Source organism: Eleginops maclovinus, chromosome 3, assembly GCF_036324505.1.
Source record: "Eleginops maclovinus isolate JMC-PN-2008 ecotype Puerto Natales chromosome 3, JC_Emac_rtc_rv5, whole genome shotgun sequence".
Lineage (NCBI taxonomy): Eukaryota > Metazoa > Chordata > Actinopteri > Perciformes > Eleginopidae > Eleginops > Eleginops maclovinus.
In genome coordinates this window covers 2965564-2990242 of record NC_086351.1, presented here as the reverse complement: position 1 = coordinate 2990242, position 24679 = coordinate 2965564, and the positions used below count along the sequence as shown (strand labels likewise).

General features: G+C 40.4%; 1 protein-coding gene across 1 annotated transcript; it reads right to left on the bottom strand.

Moving 5' to 3' along the window:
* Positions 1-120: 120 nt before the first annotated feature.
* Positions 121-12367, bottom strand: tbx20 (T-box transcription factor 20). Its single transcript, XM_063879633.1, has 8 exons — positions 11967-12367; positions 10538-10775; positions 9220-9384; positions 8241-8349; positions 6148-6306; positions 5737-5813; positions 3905-4017; positions 121-3594 (listed from the first exon to the last, which is right to left on the bottom strand). Exons 1-8 carry the CDS (start codon positions 12094-12096, stop codon positions 3272-3274), a joined length of 1314 nt encoding a protein of 437 aa, XP_063735703.1. The 5' UTR covers positions 12097-12367; the 3' UTR covers positions 121-3271.
* Between the last annotated feature and the right edge of the window lie 12312 nt (positions 12368-24679).

Here is a 24679-nt window from a genome sequence, read left to right as displayed (position 1 = left end):
ACGTTTTGCAGTTTTTAAATGATCCCATAATTTAATTTATTTACAACACTGTGATTCATGGAGAAGTGAACACGTCAGTGAAAGAAGAAACTCAGATTTTTTGGGTGGTGATATATATTTCTCAATGTTTACAAATAACTTTTTTTTTTTTTTAAATGCGGCATAGTACATTACACATTTCATTTCCAGAGAGCAAAATAAATATATTGCACTTAAAAATCATCAAAACACAATCTCGTTCGGTGACATATCATGGCATACAAAAGAAAACTTTTTCATGTTTTAAAAAAAAGAGATTATTCTCAGTGGTAAAAGGGGGGCTGTGCGTACGGTTCAGAGGGGGGAAACAAGTATTTTACATTTACACTGATGGTGTTAACATTCAGGTCATGGACACATCGGTCAGACAAACTCATGTTGCACATCGGTCAAAGTAGGAGACGTCCTTAATGAACAAATGAGGTTAAATGAATGGCTTGCACAACACAAATTATGCAAGGGGTCAGAAGAGAATATTTAGGTCAATATTCAACTTCAACTGGCTTCATATGATGTGAAAAATGTGACAATAGTAACAGTGTTTGTGTAAACAGATTTTGAATCCTGCACAGAGAAGCATACAACACATCTTAATCGTCCATAACACACACCTGAATCAACAGGGTATCTAATTTCTGATGCATCGAAATGCTGCTCCCATGATGCAACAAGTCCAAATACTTATTGAATTGTGACTTTGGATTTTTTTTTTCTTTTAGCATAAATCATCACAGCCTGACTGCAAAAACCCTCCCCCGGAACTACATATCTTGTGCGATATTGTGTTCGAAAAAGTCACATTTTTGCCTGTAGGAACATTATTTGAAGTTGTTTAACATCTATATTGTACCTAACTTTTTAGAAATTAGTCCTTGTGATAAAACAAGTGTGTTGACATATGACAACAAATTGAATATTTGGGGGGGTTTAGACCTATCAGACAATTTATAAGACAAACTACCATCTGCAGATGAATCCATTGCAATTGTTTTTTTGAGCTTTTGCAGCACCAACGCAATTTGTTCTCTCTTCTGGGACAAACAATGCATTAATGAAACAATTTCTAAATAACCTTAAATATAGTTTGGCGTAGGCTCTGTAACATCTGCACTTTGTTGTCATGCAGAGGCGGTCATATGCATACTGATCTGTCTGTAGTTTCTAGGATTCATTTGACATGAAGAGATGGAGAGTTTTTGCTGCAGATCTGCTTGATTTAAAATGTGACATCCTAATAAAATGTTTCCAAAACAGCAGTATTAATTCTTGTTCCAGGTACGACCATGTCACCTGTGTAACTTGTATTTCTTCATATCCTTTAAATAAATTACTCCACCAGTGAGTTGCCATTTTTATGCACCGCACTGTTAATGAGTGGAAGTCACCACTTTTCTTTTCTAGCCTGCTGGTTTTAAATGAGAGAGCACAGAGCCATTATTCCCAGGTGAGGACGCTCTGCTAAAGCCATGAATCACGTCGCTAACACCGGCTGCTAACAGGCTGCTAACGGTCTGCTAACAGGCTGCTAACACCGGCTGCTAACAGACTGCTGACGGGCTGCTAACGGTCTGCTAACAGGCTGCTAACACCGGCTGCTAACAGACTGCTAACCGACTGCTAACGGTCTGCTAACAGACTGCTAACGGTCTGCTAACGGTCTGCTAACAGGCTGCTAACAGACTGCTACCGGGCTGCTAACAGGCTGCTAACACCGGCTGCTAACAGACTGCTAACCGGCTGCTAACGGTCTGCTAACAGGCTGCTAACAGACTGCTAACGGTCTGCTAACAGGCTGCTAACAGACTGCTAACGGGCTGCTAACGGTCTGCTAACAGGCTGCTAACAGACTGCTAACGGGCTGCAGTCCACAGACGGGAACAGAGGGATGTTTCACACACAACCTGCTGATACCCTTCAAATGTTCCTGGACGTTAAAAGAGATTTCAATGCATGATTGATGAGGTTAAATTAAAGCCCCTAACGCCCAGATGAAAACTCATTTATCGCCAGTGGAGTAAAATCTGACTTCTTTAAAATTGATTATTTAAACATATTGTGTATTTGAATCCCTCTTAATTAAGGCCCAGTCACACCAGTAAATTCCACAACATAAACCTGGGTGAAATGAAATATTTAAAGGGTTAAAATGAAGGAATTTGTGGTAGTTATAATCAGGAGTTTTTCAACCAAACATCAGAGCTACTTTTTTGAGAGTGAGGTAGAAGGGATTATGTTTTTCATATAAATAAATAATAAGCTATACTAGTTTCCAACATTTTTGATTGATCTGACTCTTGCTACTAAGCACTGTGGGGACAGTTTGCTATTGGTCATTGGTTCCTGTTTTACTGCAGTAATATCATTCTGAGTTATCTGCCGATTTTGTTGAAATTAAAGGATTTTGTTTGGGTTTTTTGTTCTGGTGTGACCAAGCCTTTAAAGCACACAAAGAGCCGTAACCCTGTTGCAGGAAAGAGCTTATTCATCCCATAATATTCCATATAAAGTTTCCCCAGCGTGTTTCTACTGCGGTCAGCATGCGTCCTATGAATATTTCTTTTTAGCAATCTACAGTGAGGATTTACCTAGGAGTAAATGTTGCATTTTCATCTTTGTACAATGCATTTTAACACGTGTTTCAGACAGTTATTTTGAACAGAGTGGGGAGTTTGAGCTGTACATATGGCTGACTTTCTATAAAACAGAGAAAAAGCTGAGAGTCTGGTACGCTGCAATGTCCTCAGTGTCCAACATACTGCAGCATCAGGGGAGTCTCTCCAAAATCCTCAGCTTAGGTTGGCAAAGATCACCGGGAACCTGCCTTATGGATTCCCGCTTCAGGGATTGATAAAGTATGTCTTCTCCTTTTTTGTCTGTAAAGCCTGGTGTAGAGCGTCTGTCAATTGAGTTTTAAAGTGAGCATCCACTTTCTGTTCTTCAAGGTTCAAAACCAAACATGCTTCCTGTCTTGTCCTGATTTAAGTTATTAGGTTGTTTTGAGGTTGTCTGTACAATGTCAGTAAAGCGTTTGTAGAAACATGAGTCGCCACGGTCCTTTTTTTCCCCTCAGGATCGGAACGCCAGATCCTCTTCATCTCGCTCACTAAACTATTTACACAGACCAGGGGGAAAGGTACAAACGGGATGAGGAGTGATGAGCCGGAGTGGAGGGATAACTGGTTTCACTGGAGCGTTGAGGTGAAGATTGGCCGTCTCCTCCCCAAGGACGGAGTCATACGAAGGGCGTCATGACCGTGGAGGAGTGCCGCAGTCCCTGGATGGCGGCGTAAGGCCCCTGCTGGAAGTAGTGGTGGTAGCGGGGCATGTGGAAGGAGGGGAAGGACGGCCCACTGCCCTGCATGCTTCCTGCCAGAGCGGTGGGCGTCAGCGGCATGCCCAGCCGGCTGTAGGGGGGAAGGGAGCCCTGGATGGGGTGAGGCAGGGAGCCGGCGCCCATGGCCGACAGGGACTGTGGGTGCTGGAAGCCAGAGAAACCTGAGGTGGTGGTGACCCAGGAGCTCAGGGAGAGGTTGTCTGAGGCGGTGAACGCTGAGCCTGAAGAAGACACAAATATTAGGGTTGATGTGGCAAACTGTAGGCTCTTAAAGAAGACGTATTACACAAATTCTTAGGTTCATATTTTTATTTAGCGTCTCTTCTGGGACATGTCTCCATGCTTTGATATTCAAAAAGCTCTTTATTTTTTCATACTGCCTCTGTGCTGCAGCACTTCTTTGATCCCTCTCACCCACTTGTTTCTTTGCTGTTTGTGTGTGTGTGTGTGTGTGTGTGTGTGTGTGTGTGTGTGTGTGTGTGTGTGTGTGTGTGTGTGTGTGTGTGTGTGTGTGTGTGTGTGAACTCTCACCTCTGGAGTGTGCGCTGAGTCCATCCTCGCTCATGTTCTCCTCGTCTCCGGCGTAGGTTCGGATTGGCGACCTGGCGTACGAGTGCTTGTGGATCAGATTCTCAACACTTTCCCTGCAGCAAAAGCCGAAGAGAGAGCCCCAAAATAAATCTCTATGCTTCTAGTGCAGGGATATGATGCACCCCAAAACCAATAACACACACATTCCCGTTCATGACGATTTCCACAACAGATAAATGTGGAATATGACACATAAGAATTCAACACGAACATAAATGTATTCGCTGGCATCTTAGTTGTCTGATATGTGTGTGTTCATGCCGTGTGTGTAGTTGTTGTTGTTGACTGTGCATGTTTATTTTGGTGTGTGTGTTTGTGTATGTTCACTATCCCACAAAGTCCATTAGCTCGTTTGAGTCTTGTCAGATAGCACTTCTAAAACACAGTGACACAAATTGTTGGGGGAGGCAGTAGGCACGTGTTTGTGTGTGTGTGTGACAGGCAAGTGGTCTGCATCATAAGAGCCATGCGTCCACATTAGCAGCCCCCCCTCCCTCTGCAGCTCCAATTAGGTTAGGAAAGTGCAATATCTGTCAGCAGAGGAGTACAAATGTGTGTGTTTTTATCAGCGTCGGGCCCCTCCGGCACAGAGGCCACAGCGAACTCCCACAATGCACGAGGGGCGAGGGGAGGGGGGTGCATGCTGGTTTCTATCAGTCACTGCAGCCAATTGAATTACAGTGTGTTTTAGTGCAGTGGCCGACTCCAGACTAATGTGATTTCTGCAGCTCCCCGAAGATCAATTGATCAGGTCTAATTCACAGCCCTCAAAAAGAGAAAGACACAGAAGAACAGGAGGGAGAAGGAAGAACAGGGAGGGGGGGGGGGTGTCTGGATCTCAGATTTGGACTTCTCTGCTTCGGGATGTTTGATTGAGGGAAATGGGCAGATGGTTTGATTTTGTCAGCTGATTTTGGCCGTTGTGCCGGAATCAGGAATTACGAGAAGTGTGTGTTTTGGCATCGTCCATAGAAATCCTTTGGACGGGGACTTGTAATTGTTACTGTGTGTGTGAGTGTGTTAGTGTGTGTCTTCGTGTGTGTGTGTGTGTGTGGCATCAGTTTTATGCACAATATGGTACAGTACGTAAAACAGCATGAACTTAATAGAGAATAAATGGAGAGGCAAGAAAAGACAAAGACAAGGATGATTCAATAAAATAAAATAGAAGAGATATACACGATGGAGACCTGACGTGGAGGAAAGATAAGAAAGGACAGAAATAAAGAGAAGATTAATGACAAATGATATATGATATAGGACGATGGGAAGAACATGTGGAAAGAAAATAAAACGGGAAAGACAAAAAGAAAGGACATAAACATAAAGTATAGATAAATAGTAAAAAGGACAGAAAAAAATGGAAAAAATGGAGAAAAGAAAAGAAAAATACTCAAAAATTAGACGAAAAGGAAAATGACGGAGACAACAAGGTAAGAAGGGGTGGCAAGAATCAAAGACGCAGTGATTGGACAACAAGGAAGAAACTCTTGGGTAAAAGAAAAGAGAGGATGCGTGAGAAATGAGAGCAGAAGTATATGAAGGGAAGAAAGAGACGAGAGGAATGAAACGAGACAAAAATACAAAAGAAAGAAAGGCAACGAAAGGGAGAGTGTAGAAGAAGAAGTGATAAGGAGGATATAAACACAGCAGCTTCTGTAAAGCAGTGGACACACACACACACACACACACACACACACACACACACACACACACACAGTTGCATCTTATCGTGAGTAAACACACAGTGCAGGACCCAGAATCCCCTGTACCTCTCCATGTCGGTCAGCCGCGAGGAGTCCCGGAAACCTTTGGCGAACGGGTTGCTGTCGATCTTCAGTTTGGTGATCTGGGAAACACAAGAGCGTAACATTTCAAAACATTTCTCCTTCTGGTTTTGTCTTTTCTCCCGCCTCAACAGGCTCCTTCACGCGGCTTGTCTCTCTTCGCAAAGACACAAGAGCTCCGGATTTAAAGCCGTTTCTTTACTTTCATAAAGATGACCTAAAATGTTTTTGGGCCTTTAATATTCAGTGCAATATTCAACTTTCAAACCTAAAGGCTACTGTGTGTCTGGAAGATTTTCCGTTTAATGAGCCAAGTTTACAAGTTGATCAAAAGAAGAAGAAAAAGACAAGTGGGCTTTAATTCCCACTGCAGCCATCTCAGCCTCCATCACTCACCAGCTGGTTCTGATAGGCTGTGACGGCGGTGAAGACGGTCTCCACGAAGACGAAGGTGCGAAACTCCTCAGACTTGAGGTTGAGCAGCGAGGCGGTGTGGTCCTTCTTCTTGATGATGTGGACCCGAGGCTGGTACTTGTGCATGGAGTTCAGGATGATCTGCAGGAGGACAAGAGGAGCGAGAAATAATGATGGTCAATGAGAAACGAACAGGGTCAAAGTGCGGATCAGACTGTAGAAAAGGGTGGCAGTTATCCTGTGTGCATCATTTTTTAGAATGAAAACATGCATCATTGCTACTCAATTAACTTGAATGCATCCCACTGGGTTTTAGGAAAACAGGAGGGTCGTTTTTTTACTGTCGTTTGACGTTTTATTGACTAAACAATGGAAAATATATTGAGAAAACACTGACATTTCATTCTGTTTACATAAAAGAACTTTAAGGTTATACTCCAAAAATGTGTCACACATTATCTAATGAAATCATGAGGATAAAGTGTGTGTTTAATCATCTTTTAGTATAAAATGTCTCTCCAGAAAAGCTACTCAATGAACCTTGCATTGAGATAATTGTATTTTTTTATTTTCTGATATTTTGCATTTTATGGATTTCTTTTGGTGTAAAAAACATGTTTTTAAATCAAACAACTTAATAATATTGACTGTATTAAATATGAATATTGCCTGTTTGGATAATAAGGGAATACAGTACAGCATGTTTTTGTTTGATGTGCTCTATGTTTGTTTTGGTTACCTCCATGTGAACGTCAGGAGCTATTTTTGGACTGGTAAAAAACCCTCACAGCCCTTTAAGATAATAATCACCTTGTTTTCCAGGCTGTGTCTAACGGCTAATTCATGGACAAACTTTAGATGGTTTTGTCGGTTCTCAAATGTTTTCCTGCTCCCTGCTTGTGCTTGGCATGGAGCTTTCAGTGAAAGGAGGATTAGAGGAGCGACTTGCTCTTGACAGGGGAGTAATTATAAAGTCCCAGCGGCCTTTGAACCTGACACAGAGACAAAGCTCTGCAACAGAAACTCTATATTTCTGTAGGATCCTTTTAAAAAATGTTTTCACATGCAGTTTGGTCGATATCCAGAATTGAATTGGCACATTTACTTAGTCATAAATTAAAACTGAAACGTTTGAACAGAAGACAAAGTCCCCCAAAAATGTTAACAGTTTGGAAGTCACTTTTTTATGCGTTGAGTCTGAAATAAAGCTAGTTAAAAATGTAAGCACGCACAAGGTATTAACTTCCTGGTAAAATGCAGCAATTTCAACGTATTTGCACAATGTTTTCAGAGGTGTAAAGTAACTAAGTACATTTACTCAAGTACAACTTGGAGGTACTTATACGTGAGTATTTCCATTCAATGCTACTCCACTACAAGTTGCAATTTTCAGTTTATCTGTAAATGATATACTATCGTATATACATTATGTCTATGGTCCTGTAGTATAATCCAGAATATTTTACATTGTTTATATTTGATATAATATTTTTCATTTGTATTTTTAATTGTTAATTCTCTATTCCATTTTTTTAAGTAAACACTGCTTCTGTAAAGAAATGATTTCCCAAATTGGGATCAAAAAAGTATATCTATCTATCGATTTATCTGCACTTATTAAACATACAAATATTATACCATATAATGCTTTCGACAAAATGCATGTCCAAAAATTCAACTAGTCAAATTATTAATATATATATATTTTTTTTTAAATCTGAACTTCGTTAGTAGAATGATAATTAAAGCAGCATTATCTAAGAATATCAGATATAGTATAAATGTAATTATATACACACATACACGCAATTATTCTGCACAATGATCTCTTTTACTTTGTATACTTTAATAGCATTTAGCTGATAATAGGTATACTTTTGCTTGGGTGGGATTTAGATTGCAGGACTTTGACTTAAGTATTTTAAATAAAGCATCTGAATACTTTATAGTAATATATTTATAGTGAAACATAGAGGCATTGGTTCCAAGGCCTACGTGTGTTAACTTAAATAAAGACAGAGGAACACACACTCCACACACTGCAGGCAACAGAGTAGAGAGTAACACGTGCTCACATGTCCGTGCTGGTCCAGCTCGTTGTTCGTCAGTTTCACTTTCTCGAAGGAAACCATTTGCTTCACGAGCTGCTCTCCGGTGAACGGGGAGTCCGGGTGCACGTACAACCTGAGGAAGAAGAAGAAGAGGAAGAAGACGTCACATTCTCAACTGTGATTGGCTGAGCGGCGTTTGATAACCAATCAACGCACAGCTGTGAAAAAAAGGCTATTAAGAAAAGTATAATTCACCCAGCAGCCGCGTTCTATGCTACCGTGACATAGCGGATAATGATTGAATTTACATATTTTAAAAGGTTTATTCAACATAGCATAGCGAAAAAGCAACAACACCAAATCCATTTATTTGATACAAATATTTTTTTCATGATTTATAAATGAACCAATTCGTGAATATAAATGTAAAAATAAAATTAGCCATCATAGCTCGGCCAATAAGTATTCTTCTAATCATTAATTCGTTTTGAATAATTTGATAAATAAATCATTTTATTACGTTTAGTTGCCTCATTAAATAATTACTTAGTCCTTGACATCACGTCCCTCAATATAACCCCAGTCAGACACAACGCTATTTTCCTTGGTAATTGGGATCCTTTAAATGTATTTTTGCTGGGCTTAAAATGGGTACATTTGAGAATCCTACCGAGGACATGACCTCACTGGATAATAGCAAAGTGACTAAAAAACACGTCTTCAGCTGCCTGTTGTTGAATTGACATCTTCATGAAATCAGTCAGCATGGCATGAATGTTCCCAGATGTTTCCTGGTAAAAATTAAATGATTTAATCCGTCTCCATTAGCTCTTTGGTCTCCAGATTTATATATGGCCTACACGTTGTTCCATAAAAACGATGAATAGCTGTCTGTCACTTTGTCTGACATTAACAAAATTAAAAGATGAATTGACACTTGAAAAACAATAGATTTTCACAGTCTGTATTTTGCTCAGACAGGTGTCCCGTTGAGTGTGTGTACCTGGCAGGCAGAGGAGGATCCGCCTTGCCGGCCACCAGCCAGGAGGACCGGTGGTAAGCGTACCGGTAGCGCTTGTTGTCCACCGGGACGATGTCCATCAACACGATGTACTTGGAGTCCTGATCCACCCCGGAGAAAGAGACCCGGATGGTGGGGAACATCCTCCTGATGGAGAAGAGACAGGTGTTACTTTATTTTATTCGTAGGTCGAACGTTTTGGTTTCTTAGTCTTTCATATATTTATATTCAATTATTTGAATTATTGAAATGCTATTTCCGAGGCCAAATAAAATCGGTTGAGGAAAAAGTCCTTAATAAAATATTTGTCTATTTTTTTTTATGTTGTTGTCTCTAAATTAATTACAGAAAGCTAAGATAAAAAGTAAGGGAGTATCCAATTACCATGTGTATTTCTTCTAACTGAATGCTTTCAATGCAACCCCCCCACCCTCCAGGTTGCCAAAGCCGAAAACGAACTTGCATGTACACGTTAGGTCACGCTGTGCAGGAATACAGGCGTAATTCTATACGTTTCGAAATGAATACAGATACAGATTCATTTGGCTTCGACTTTTATTTCATCTATTAATTTACTTTTCGTGCACCCATTCCTTGTGATGGTTGAAGGCTTTATATGGTCCTGTAGCTCGTTGTTTTTCTCAGGACGTAAGGTCAGGTATCAGACCACGTTAACTCTGCAGTTCACTGTTTAGATCTCTGCTCTTTCAGAGGGCTGCAGGATTCTTCTAATTTAATATATTTTCAAAGCTGAAGATGTGACAAAGAACCTGAACACCTCAAGAAGAGAGTAAATATTTGTGTTCGTGGATTTTGCTTTAAAGCAGTCATTCACCATTTGAAGAAAAATGATGGCCCTAAGTTACAAGAAAAGTAGACTTTTGTAAGAAGGCACACATTCACTACAATAAAGGTTAACGCACTTTAAAACCTCCAGACCAAAGTGCTGTAATAAAATACATAAATCACACACCAAAAAATAAGTAAAAATACAAATAAAAAGGTGGTCAAATTAATATTATTATTGTTATTAACATTATTGTGTTTTATCTTTCATGAGACTGTTGGATGTGCAATAAAGTAATGAGTTCCAAAACGTGCATTAAGGCTATAAAGTAAACTGAAAATGACCTTTTTTAAGAATGAACCACATCTTTACATTATTATCCAATGATCTATAATTTCAAAGACAATGCATTTAAAATGTTAATAATTATTGTTATTAGTATTACTTTTGCATGGCTAGGCTACATGATACAACAATAAGTTAGAATAGAATTAAGACATTTTATGTTCTCACCTTCCAGACTTGGTGATGATCATCTCGGTGCCGAGCTCGTGAAATTTATCCCACAGCTCTTTGGTCTCGAGGGTGCACGAGATCTTCGCCATCTCCTCGCTCGGGACTCCGGGAGTGGTAGGGATGAGCGGCTCCGTGCACACCGCGGGCGCGCTCCCGCTGAAGTCCCCGTGCCCATCCAGGGAGGACAGGTCCGCGAGAGACTGCTGCGTGCAGGAAGACTTCTCCACAAATTGTTCTTTTTGGTTGTTGTGATGAACAGGAAAATAAACAGAAGAGTGAGGTTGAGTTTTCCAATGCCAACATGAAGCTCTGACCCTTCTGTTATTTCGGTTTTGTGTGTGTGTGTGTGTGTGTGTGTGTGTGTGTGTGTGTGTGTGTGTGTGTGTGTGTGTGTGTGTGTGTGTGTGTGTGTGTGTGTGTGTGTTAATTGTATTTTGTATAATGTGTATGGTAAGGACACATTCCCGTTACATGTTAATTAAATGGACAATCAAATCTGAATCTGAAGCTTTGTTTAATCAGACACAAGAGAAATATATCTAATAAAAAAGTCTGTAATTTCATATATTTTTTGTTCCCTTTCTTTGTTTTTAATCATTGTTATTTCTAGATAATCCATGTTCCGTGTCCAGGGTAATGGGAAATAAAAGGGAATACAATTTTAGGCTACAGCTTTAATATTCGTCGTTAAATGGAATGAACCACGTTTTAAAATTAATAAATGTGGTTGTTTTATTAATCTTTAAAAAAAAACAATTTATTTAATTTTGCACATTTCTTAATTGAAGCTCTGTCAATTAAATCCGTAACACTTTGCACAATGAAAGCTTCAATGACACAGTTGCTGCATATTACACATACATTCAAATAAAAATGACATTCACATTTGCTTAGATCTGCTCCAAAATGTGAGGTATAGGCCTATACATTTTCAGTATCTATTTTTTGTAAAAACTCAAAATTAAACAAACAATTCAAATCAAATTTCCCCTTTGTGTTTTAAATCATAATGAATGGCTAAAAAGATAGAAAAACTGCAATTTTATAAATCGAAATAATCAAAAACGTGTAAATGTAACGACCTATTTATTTTTGTGATGTTTCGGATTTTTCTGCATTATTTAAGAGCTTGACAGTTCCCTTTTTGGACAGTTTTTCATTATTTATTAAGTTATTCTCCTGTATTATTATTGCTATATTATTTTTAATTAGCTGTCTTGGCATGTTATCACACTTGTAGATTATTTAAATATTGAGAATTTATTGAAGTTTGGTATTTTTTCTTCTCTTGTTGCTTCATTGGCTGCACGTCTCCACTTAAATCCTTCATTATCCATACACCAGTTATAATCTTACGCATCAAATCACCTGATTTAAACTCAAATGTACTGTATATTTTATTCCCCATGCCGTCTTCCATGCTCACCAAGAGGCTTGATGGTGTTCTCCTCCGTCTCCTTGTCCTTATTGGGCTTCCCACTGGACATCAGGGCGGCTATGGAGAAAGCATTTGCCCGGGATGAGAGCTGCGGTTTCGGGGACGACGTGTACTCCATGTCGGTAATAAATCTGTGACCAAAATACTCCTCTTAAAGTAAAAAATAAATAAAAAATCCTCCAGGAAAAGCTCAACCCCGACTGCTTTTTCACTCCAGGAAAAAACGGGAAAATGACGCACAGTTTGTCCTCGCTCTTTACGCACAATCTTCTCGCGTAAACACTGGCCGCTTTGGAAACACTTGTTACTGCCGGGCTGTGAGTCGAGTTGTTGGCTGCATGGTGGAGAAAGACGGACTGACTCCACTGACTTTGTCCTGCGTTGCCTGATCTAAAGCCGGCTGCTCTTTGGGAAGCTTCAGTCAGAGGCAGCCTCCCCTTATAATAACCGGCCTCCCTCCAATCACTACGTCTGTTTCAACGTCACACTCCCACTGTCCCACTGCAGCAGCCAATTACAAAACCTGAAGCTGTCAGGGGCTTTTTATATGTGTCAAATTCAAGACTCAAAGGTTTTTAGCGTCATATGCAGAGTAGCTATAGTAATGAACATCTTGAGTCCCAGGATCCTCCAACAATGCAAATAGACACAGAGAAGAATTGTGAAAAATGATGTTGCAAGACCAGAATAATGCAGGAGAAGTGAAATATATAAATGTAAAACAATACGTTCAATAGTCTTAATGTTGCAGAGCATGCACAGGGAGTAATACTGACTTCCTACAGCCTATACTGAGGTGATGACAGTGGGGTAATGACTTACTTACTGGTGAGCAAAAATATTTATTTGGACCATATAAAAGGGGAGGGAAATAACAAGTGGAATTTACGTCATGGTTGTAGCCCTCTGACGGAACCCTGGAGGGCCCCAGACCTCATGTTGGGAGTCACTAACCCAGCAGCATATCAACAGCAGGGATGTTTGCCCAAGATGGAGCTATTTGATAATTAATGGCAGCGGTACAGTGATTATGAGAGCTTCACAATAATTGACATGTTTTAGAATAAGACTGAATTAAAAACACACTGACACACTGTCACCAAATAACGTGGAATAAAAGTCAGTTTTGTTTGGAAATCAAAACATTTCGAGTCACCTCAGAACACTCTCTGATGCACGATCAGAACATTTTAGCGCTCTTTTGTCCTGTCGGGTTTAAAAAGCTAAAGAATAGCCACATTTTTTTGTAATACATACTAGTGAAGCTTCAATTTATGAGTTTCCAACATTGTGTTAAAAAATGCTGCTAGCTTCAGGGGTTGCTTTACTTTTTAGTGGTACAATGGCCACGTGCATAAAAGAAAATCAGGGGTTTATTTTTGTAATTTATGGGAACTTGTGCCAGCAGCAGTATGAGGTGGAGCAACAGTCACTATATGTTCAACATTTTTGCTACAAGAAACGTAATGTGCTAATATTATTCGGTTGAATATTGTACTATGTAGAAACAGTTAAAGAAAAATAAGGTAAAATGCACATTTTTTATTCTACTCAATTTTTACAGGTATATATCCCTTTTACATTCAATGTAAAACGTGCTATCTTTAATGTGTAGCTGTGTGTGTGTGTGTGTGTGTGTGTGTGTGTGTGTGTGTGTATGTGTTGTGTGTGTGTGTGTGTGTGTGTGTGTGTGTGTGTGTAAGTTTACGTAGTCATTTCCTCGTATGTCTTAACCTACCTGGCAACAAACCTGTTTCTGATTCATAAATCACAAAGGCCTTCCTGATTGGCTGTTTTTTTTTTGCAGGCTATCCATGTTTTGAGGCGACACAGTAGCCTAAGGCTTGTTGTTAGATGTTTTGCACAGGACAAATAATTAACAGTAGAATAATGAGACAACCATGTGTTACATTTATAAAAACCAAAAACCTTTATTGAATGGGGTTTAATCTGCAGGTAATCCGGACCCTTGCTGTTTACTCTCCCACCTGTAGAGGTAATTATACGGAGTGATGAGCGGAGCCGTTTTTTCCGTCAGTCAAACAACACAAGCGTCTATAATACAGTTTTGTGAGCTTTAATGTAAAGTTACTAAACACATTAAACAACGAATCAAATGCTAAACACTCACCTGTGCACTTTCACTTCCATGGTGCGCGATTAAAATCGTCCCCAGGGAAACAAACATCGTATTTTAGTTCCGGGAACATGTGTTAGTATCTGTGGCTTTGTGAACACGAGTCAGTAGATTACATTTCGTGGCTATAACATGAAATGCCGTGGGTTGCTTTGTTTTTAGTTTTTCATGTATCTCATCTGACCATTCAAGTATTATGTATGTAGGAGGGACAGGGGACGCTTGCAGTTGGAGGTTATGCACTTCAACGGTGTTGCCATCCTTCCCCATCTGAGTTGTGCCATGTTCATACATGTAAATATTTGTGAATATGTCCCCTCATAGTGTCTGCTGTATGTTCTCTTTCTCCTTTATGGTCCTATATGTTTTCCTGAAGGTATGATGACAGAAATGTAATTAATAAAGTGAGTACGAGGAATTCAAGATGTACGAGATCCCCTTTGTGCTTTCCAGAAATACCTTTGAATAACATGCAATCAAACACACACACACAAAAAACACCCACAGCATTCTGCAGACACCATCTCATCTCAACACAAAGAGAATAAGTTTAAGTTGCAGTGCTTCTTTTTCTAGTGTATTGCTGGTGCTTACAGCGAGCAAAAACTCCCAGAACGCCACTGACTGGTTAGTCCCACACAGGTTGCACTTCAGATTATTGTACAGCTTCCTTCTTCATCCTGCTTGAACTGAATGTCACAAGGGAAAAAATGTACGATTGATTCTGCCTTATGCCTTCATTATGTGGTCTGTGAGACCCTCACGCACATACACACATACAAACACACACACACACACACACACACACACACACACACACACACACACACACACACACACACACACACACACACACACACACACACACACACACACAGAACCTTATTGAGTGCAGGAGAAGCAGTCTTGGGTTAATCTGTTCTATGACACACACCAGTGAGCCCCTAATCTTTATCACACACACACACACACACACACACACACACACACACACACACACACACACACACACACACACACACACACACACACACACACACACACACACACACACACACACACACACACACACACACACACACACACACACAGAGCTCGACAGGAAATGCACATTATTTCTATGAGGCCAGTTATAATTCCCTCATTATCAGACAGTTGGTTTGGTGTCTCTGAGCTGAGTTTTGTCAAAATGTTATCATCGTATGACTTCAATCAAAAGCGATTAAAGAACTTCCTAACTTTGCTTTTAACCTGATAGGGCCTGAATCCGGTCTAGACGTAACCTAAGGAGACAAAATGTGTTGTTTGTAGTTCCTCAACACGCCTGATAACAAATGCTTGCTTTACAACAACCAATCAGAGTCAGAATCAGCTTTATTGGACACTATGTCTACACTCAAAAGGAATTTGACTCTGGTTTTGAGTTGCTTTGAGGTTATTTTGACTGTGAGAAACAGCTGTGTGGGTGTACAAGTAACATATATTTAAAGCAACATGCAACATCTGTAGTCGAGTGTTAATTTGAACTCTTAACAACTATGCAAATATGAAGATATAGATTAGGGATACAGGAGGTGGTCACATGAAGTCACTTCTTTTTAATATACTTGTACCATTGTTTTACCACCGCTTACACTTCTGTTTATATATGATGTATGTTATAATTATCTATGCACATTAAACACACTGCTGTTTACATTCATGAAAGTCATTTACCCCTACAACAATTATGTTCTTTTAGGTTAGTTTTTTGTTGAAGTCCTTTTCAGTTTTTAAATGTACATATTTAAATTGCACTATTGGAGGGAGCCCGACACTTTGATGAATACATAACATGAACTTGAGCTATGTAAGTCATATCTGTAAACATCATGCAGGATTTATATTCGATAGTGATGCATTTGTGTTAGCAAAGTGTGTATTTTAAAGTTCAATATAAATATAGCATCACTTTTATAATAAGTTTGACAATATTGACCCCAGGCCAAGTGTTTATGGATACATCTGGCACATTTACAGAATAAATAGTTCATTTTATTTAATGTGCACCGTCTATTCTTCAAAAAATAAATACAAAATAAAAATACTATAAAACTGATTTTACGAGGAGCACTTTAAGGCAGCATGGTCCCAAAACGCTGACTTCAGACTTCTTCTAGGTGTAAGTGTTTGGTATGTGTGTGTGTGTGTGTGTGTGTGTGTGTGTGTGTGTGTGTGTGTGTGTCTCCTCAATGTCACTCCCTCTCCTCTCTGTGAGATGGAGGCTCACATAAACGCCGAGCCAGAGATCCGCTAAACCTATTAGGAGACTCCTGAATGCAAATCCTGCTGCTGCAGATATTTAATAAGAGACCTGCGCCGGCAAACTCGATTACGGTCGCAATTGCCAGTGGATAATGTGCTAAAAGCTTTCCCACTTAAGCGTTACCCCCTCACTGAATATTATTCACACTTTGAGGGGCCAGTGCAGCCTTAAAGAAACAGCCAGCCGCCGAGAGCCAAGGAAACAGATGGTGCTGAGAGAGGGAGACTTCCAGCTGAAGACAGAAGAACACAGATCAAACAGGAGAATTAGAGGATGCATTGTGTTCTTATTTTGTTCTTATATTATTATTGATCGTTTATAGAGTCAAACAAATGTAAGATATGTTACAGAAGTTGGCCTATGCACTTTTCCACTTGCTTCCATTCTTCTAGCACATGATAAGTTAGAAATGACATGAAAATACTATAAATAAAACAAGCACTCAAAACACATCTTTACAAACATGCCATAACCATTCCACACTGCTTTTATTCTATCGTAAGTTGTATTACATTTTTCTATTTTGCATCTCTGTGTGTTGTGTGAAATGTTTTGTTAGAGTGACTTTGAGTATCCAGAAAAGCGCTGTACGACAAACATGTGTTATTATTCTTAGTGTTTAAGTATAAAGCAACGGCCAGATTTCCACAATAAAGGAAAAGGAACACAAGTGTCTGTAAAAAAGAAAATGTTTTAATAAGTATCACTCAAAACCTTATTACAGAGCTGTTAAAAGTAATATAATATATGATCGGTATCACATCCTGCCTTGTCTAATCGCTTCCCTTACTGGTGTGTTTTCCTCCCTGTTGATCACCTGCCCTGATCAGTCTCACTCTCCCTGATCATGCCTCCTCCCCTGGGTATTGAGTCTGCGCTGTTTCCTTTGTCTTGCCAGTTCCTCTTGTCTGTTGAACAGTAAGCAACCCAGGTAGCATGATATCTCCAAGTTTTACTACCTTTTTTTGTCAACCTAGAGGGGTTTCATTTGTGGTTTAGTACCTGTACATTTTAGCCTTATTTTGTGATTTGAGACTTTTACTTATGCGATAGTTTTGCTGTTCATAACTGGACGCTTGTAAGAAATACAACTACAATATAGTCCATTTACATGTCAAGGACATCAGAAAAAAGGCCCCAAAGAAGAAGAAGAAGAAGAGGAAGATGATATACTTACATTGCCAGACTATAATTGTTGCTAACCCAGCTTTGTGGTGCTCAAATGTATTTAATACCTGCAAAACATGTCACTGTTTAATCCTCTTGATTAAATACTCGATTCTGATTGGTCAATTCGGACATTTGAGAGGTTACTAATACTCGATAACCCACTGCTGCTAAGCAAAATAATGACCGTTGCTAAGGAGGGTCGATGGAGGGAAGAAAAGAGGTTGAAAGACAGAGCGTTGGGTGTCAGGAATCCCCAGAAGAAGGTTTGTCGGGTGTTCATTTTCCAATATTGACCGCCTCGCTGCACAATATCCCTTACATATAATTCTGAAAATATGGAAAACCAGATACTGAGTGGCTTGTTACGATAGATGTGCATTTTGCAGAGTGTGCCGCTGCTCTTGAACACATCAGTATTTCTCCACAGCGGCAGATAACAGGATATGTGACGGCTCGCCACACAAGCTGCAGCACTCAGGGATATGACCAGGAAACCATCCCAACAATTATTCCCCGGGATAAATGGCCGTGGCGTGAAAAGGTCAGCAACGAACGACAGCCAATTCCCCTCAGAGTGGAATCTGGGGAAAAATAATCGCCCCGTGATTGAATTGCATCCTGGGACATTTGAGCCACAGTAATGAAATGGCTTGTTGTTGTGACCCGACCCTTTCACCTCCCCGACGATTTTTTACCCGATTACAGAGCAGGCAGCAGGGGCGACTATTTGCCTACATTTAATATATGTGCATAGGTTTGTTTTGTCAATGTAAATCCCCATTATCACAGATACTTGTGCATATTACAAGTCAGCTTTCACTTGCGGGGCCACAGGGGCCACAGGGGCCTGTTATCGGAGGAGAGGGAGTTATGACTACAGGCATTATAATATATACGCTCTTTAAATCTAGTGTTCAGCCAGGATAGCTGCTAACGTGTGCAATGGAAATGTCTATGGTTCGGACTGGAAAATACCAGCCATTTATTGGATGGATTAAAAGTCAAATTTCTTCCAATATTCACGGTTCTCATAGGAATACATCATGACATATGCTCCTCATTGGTATTACAAGATAAAGGTATATATTGGTATGTACCACTCGAGACCAGAAGCCCCTCTCTGCTGGCACGCTTGAAACGGGCAGAACACAGGCAATTTTAGCCAGTGTAGTCCAGTCAGGGTTATGTACATTTTGTATGAGCATTATTACCGGACATTTGAACTGGCAGGTTTTGAATTTATACATTTTACTCGCTAAAAAACGGTAATTACCTGCTAACGGGAACCCTGGTTTACATGTAACCTAAGTTGAAGTTTTCTTATTTTGCCCATGATTGTGCAGCATTGCGTTTCACGTCTGCGTCTGCCAGTGGGCCATTGCAATATCAGTAGGCTTTATATTATGTTGGAAAAACTGGATTTCCCTGCAATTAGTTTGAAAATAAGAAAAGGCTGAGCAGATATGGCATGCATCGTTCTCCGGGAAGGAATTAGTACGACTTTTTGTGATCCTCTGACTTCTCACAGTACCACCAACAGGTCAAAGTCATCCCATTTCTTGTGTAAAACCTCCTCTGTTGTATGCAATTCTGTGCAGACATTCATAATTCCCACACTTTGCATCCTAATGACTGCGACGATCCACTGACCTTTCCTCTAGCTGGAGGTTTTGAGTGAAATGTCTTAACAACTATGGATTTAATGAATCAGAGGTTAAACTTTGTCTCTCAAACTTTTTCAATGGGCAAAACGAATTAGCTTCTTAGCATGCTAACACGCTAAGCTAAGATGGTGAACGCGCTTAACATTATAACTGCTAAACACTAGCATCTTAAATTTAAAGGTTAAAAATAACAGGACTGCTGGAATACTCTGTGAAGTGTGGAGTTGCATTCATGTTAGCTCAATGCTCGCAGCGTTTCTGTCAGAGAAACTACACATCAAGAAGACAACGGTAAACAAGCAGGACATTTTGAGTTTGCATTAAGTGGGAAAACCAGATCTGACTGTTGGTTTCTAAAGTTCGGGTAAATCACTTTTCAGGAATAAAAGCAAACATAAATACAGATCAGCAACAACATAATTGGCTGTTCAAGAAGCTCCAAATTAAAAGGTGTTTTAAACATTAATTATGCCTTCAATACACCTTTTCTTCTGGTGCTACATGCTACAACTCAAAGTGTCTGGTATAAATTCTCCTTATTAGGATCAGCTGCAGCTCGGATGTTTGCTAATAAAAGGACGTTCCTGCAGAGAACCAGTGGGGATGTTTTCTTTTTATTTCAGTAACAGATCACGTAAGATCACACATCAGCTGACATGACAACGCTTTGATCTGAAGCATGTCTTCACCAACTGTGGACTCTTATTCACCTGCAGTTGACCAGAGTGAATCAGCCTACACACACACACACACACACACACACACACACCCCTCCGGAGCTTGAAGCATGCAGTGGTCGGTCTGTTGCCTCCGTTCATATGACTAATTAGACCAGCTTCACACTGTGCCGTTCCTTTTGATGCTGATCCCTGGTGCTAATTGCTGCGTCAGTCCCGGGCCACAGCCAGGTTAAGTTCAAATGCAGGGCCGACGTCTCCACTCACCCCCACTCTCTCTCTCTCCCTCCCTCCTGACAAACCCCTCCCCCCTTGTCACCTCTACACTTTCCTTGAGAAGCTTTAACAAACAGATTTGTCAGAAAAAAAGGATTTACAGGGAAGCGAAAGCCTGAAATAGTGAGCAAGAAACTCAAGCACATTTTACTTCATTAGTTCTTCATTTCACTGACTATCTCGTGTACAGATTTGAGTGCAACTTCAACCTTTAGCAACACTTTTTATATCAGAGCAGGGTGTGTTCAATGTGGATATTTTGTATCAGCAAACAGTGTCCCTGAAAGACATTTTCTTTGTCCTCACACAAACCCTCTTTTAATTAATAAAATCACTCAGTAGATGTTTAGTCATTTTCACTCCCTGAGTTTGCTGAGCTCCAAGGACATCGCACCAGTGGGGCGAGCAAGACCAAACTTCAGTCCTGAATCAGAAAATGCATTCTTCTGATTCATTTTAGAAGCTAGTATAGCGACTCAGAATTGATGCAAATATAGTAAAACGCAATGCAGTCCAGTAAAATGTAAATTGTTGCCTATCTAGCAACGGCCTTGGATACCTAGAAAGGCGCTTTTGCTGCAATGGAACATAATCAGGCCAGTCAAATAGGTGCTAATATAACAGGAACATTAAGGTAATTGTATTTTTTACCAAGCGATCGTGGCAAACAATCATAACACTTAAAGGCGACAGGACTTTTCAGAGCTGTAAAATCAAGTTTTAGAAAAGTATGAACGTCTTTTCAGTGTTTGCTGTCTGACCAACCCTCACATTCAAGGATCATGCAGTGTTACCGTCTCTGAAAACCTTTGAATCCAGCCATACTGTGTTTGTCTGGTTTGGTCAGTAAGCCATTTCACGACGAAGAAAAAAGTTATACATCTTTGTTTCCAGTTCACACACACACACACACACACACACACACACACACACACACACACACACACACACACACACACACACACACACACACACACACACACACACACACACACACACACACACACACACACACACACACACAGCTGTATCTGCAGGTTGAAGTCTGTGATGTTTGAAGCTTAAAGCCGATTTCCTTAACCTCCCTCCCGCCTCCCGCCTCACCCCTCCTTCCCCCTTAAACTCTGTTTTGCCCAAACTCAATGGGATTACCCTGGGCCTTGGTGAAGGATAGGTCAAATGAAAAGAAAGAGAGGAGGGGTGGGGGGGGCGAGGATGTGATGGATCAGGGGACCGATGAGCCTCAAACACTGTGATAGTGTGAGATAGAGAAAGTAAAGAGAGGAGGAGACGTCATTTAACCCTGAAACCACTTTATTTTTGAAGGATACTTAAAACCGCCAAGACTTAAGATGGATTTTTGTAACTTAATAGATGGAGAAACACTGGACACAACTGAGAGTTCTGCTGAATTGTCCAATATGAAGACTCTTGTATACTCAGTGTTGGTATAATAAGTGTATAAATGAAATGTAGTGTAGCATTTATTCCTGAGGAAAGTGGAATAAAGGCTTGAAATCTGGTTGGCTTTTTTGTGATAAACGCCTCAATTGGACTCCTTTGTTTTCTTCTAATGTCATCACTGTGTAACACTCACACTTCTATTGGCTAACACATTGTACGTGATAGGCTAAGGTGCAACAGATCCGTCCAGCTAACCAATCAGAGCAGACTGGACTCTGGTTTCAGACAGAGGGTGAAAAGAGGTGCTGCAGCACAGGCAGTGTGAGAAACATAAAGAGCTTTTTGAACATTAAAGCATGGAGACATGTCCCAGTTAAAAAGAAAATCTGAGCCTGAAAGTGAGCATAAAAAGGGCCCCTTTAAGTGTATATTTTTACTGCAGTGTAGGCTTTATTTTACCTGACAAATGCTTAAAAGGCTTCTGTATTAAACTCTTTATTCTGTTGGATTACTGACTCTCCTTTTCTTGAGTGTCTTTAGCCTGAAAGTGTTTCGTGTCCTCACCCCTCACCCAGCCTCTGCCCTGTCTGTCTCTACACGACTATCGGACATTCAGCTGGTCAAACAAGTGTTAGATCTTTAAATGGGAATGTTTGACTCCACACTGCTGCTGAATAATTGAGGAGCTCGGTGCTTTAAAAAAAAGGCAGATTAAAGCACATCTACAGGCTCTCTACTGTGCGTCCGCAGAGAGCGTGACAGACTCCGACAGCGAGAGGATCCCAACACGCTCCCTGCGACACCCAAACGCTTTTTGCAGCATAGCACGGACAACCAGAAGATTTTAGCGGCAGGGGGTGGTGCTAAAAGCCAACAGAGGGTTGCTTTCTATACACACCCCTCCACCCTGCAGCCTCCTCGGACATCTCTTTAAGGAGGAGTGCTGTAATTGTGTTGTGATTCTGCAGACCGCATCGACCCCGTTGACCCCCCCCGGGAGAGGCTGTTTTCTGAGATGTGCCAAGAGTCACATCTCTAAATATGGCCCGAGCGAGGGTGGGGGAGTTAGACTGTGGACTTCACCTCCGTGTCCTTCTATTAGTTTGACCTCAACTTCAGAACTCCACACGTCAGCTCCACAGATTTTCACTTTTGAAAGGAGAAAGAAGGAGGTCTGCAGGAGCAGCACACTCCACTCTGAGGCTGCAAAGTCAAAGTCAAGGGCATTTTACGACCTGTGAAGTTGCAGAAAGTATTTCTTTGCACCTTCACGGTTAAGCATTTGATCTTGAACATTTGAACATTTCGTATTCTGCATGTGAAGTGTCACTTTGCCATGTTTACTTCAGTTTTGATGACCATTTGAAACACTTTCTTTACTTTAGATTTTGACCTCCATATTTACAGATATGACTCATTTGCATACTTTTCACAAAACTGTTGTGGTTTTAATTTCTTCGAATATGCAGGTGAATTCCAGGTAAATAATAAAGTTTGCAGTAAAAAAAAGGAAGAGCTGTGAGAAGATGTGTATTGCAAGGTCATGAGATCTATTAGGCAGTCAAAACAAGTCACAAGAGCAAAACTCAGACAGACAAAAGTTGTATGAAGTTAAAGTATTTATACCAAAAGGGACATTTGTATTTTCAGTAAGCTCAATGCATAATGATTGGAAAGCCTCCATGGTTATTTAGTATAGAGATAAGCTTAACTCTTTAAATGTGGATAAAATCAGTGTTTCCTAAATGATGTGTCATATTTAGTCTGGACTTCATTTCCAATATTTGAGGTAACTTTAAATCATGACTTCAGATTACGTTTCTTGACAATTAAAGGACACATCCATGGAGAACTTTAAACCCGTTAACATGAAATCTTTTTTGTCTCTTTCCTCTAATCTGAGTTTTACACGTGTTGTCTTTACTAGGTTGATATTTCAGACCCACTTACCTCAGATTTATGTAGGCTACTGCACATACATTTATCTTCAGATTTGTTTCAGAAAATCTGTCTATGGGTGAGTCATGTTAAACATGTTTTGTGTGTGTGTGTGTGTGTGTGTGTTAGTGGGGGGTAGCTGGGGGTCTGTAGAGCAGAGGGATGCAGGGTGCTAACAGCTGGTGGAGCGAGGGGAGGCAGAGGCACTGTATGTGCAAAGAGCCCCTGTTAGTAGAACTGACTCTAACCTTTATTTATTCACTCACCCCGACAACCCCAGAGCACCCATCACCCTCTCCCCTCATCCCCCGTGAACCCCACACAGCACTGCAATTTCTAATATACAACCATATTTGGCCTGATAAGTTATTCCTGAGTTGGGCTTTGTGAAAAAATGACTAATAATAGGCAATGATATTTGCTTTTGTGTTTTGGATGTTTCTCTACGTTCACCTGAAACTCAGACCTGGCCAGTTATTTTATTGTTAGTGAACGGCACAAATGCACATGTCGGAGTTCCCTCATAGCTGAAATTGACCCAAAAGATCTGGAGCGATATACTTTGTCTGCTGTGTTTCATAAAAGTTAAGTTAAATGTTCATTTTGTTAATGCTCGCAGGCCTTAATAGATGTCTATTGGGTCCTTTAGGTGAGAGGGAAGGATGCAAATCAAGCATACACATTAAATAACCAACCAAAATAAGAACACACCTGTCCAGAGGGAAATACATTCACCAGAAAATGTTCAATCTAATCCTGAAAGATGTTTAGGAGAAATCTTGAGACGATAAAGTACTTTTCTCTTTTCCTTCGAACTGAATCTACGACTACAGAAATGTACTCGTGAAAATCCACAAATTCTCACCTTCTGTAAGTCTCTCCCATGCACACACACACACACACACACACACACACACACACACACACACACACACACACACACACACACACACACACACACACACACACACACACACACACACACACACACAGACTACGTGTGGGATAAAAAAGAAAGATCTATAAGCTGTAATCTTGCACACTCACGGCCTGTGTTTGTCTGGATGTGAGCGCTGCAAGAGGCGGGATTAGCGTTGCTGCTAAAATAACACAGAGGAAGCTGGAACAGA

What these genes read in the sequence shown, in the direction of transcription:
- tbx20 (XM_063879633.1), bottom strand. Translation starts at nt 12,096, where the DNA reads ATGGAGTACACGTCGTCCCCGAAACCGCAGCTCTCATCCCGGGCAAAT. An exon ending in CAGCCTATCAGAACCAGCTG is followed by an intron (nt 5,814 to 6,147) that starts GTGAGTGATGGA and finishes TGTGTTTCCCAG; the next exon opens with ATCACCAAACTGAAGATCGA. An exon ending in CGGCTGACCGACATGGAGAG is followed by an intron (nt 4,018 to 5,736) that starts GTACAGGGGATT and finishes CTTTTGCTGCAG; the next exon opens with GGAAAGTGTTGAGAATCTGA.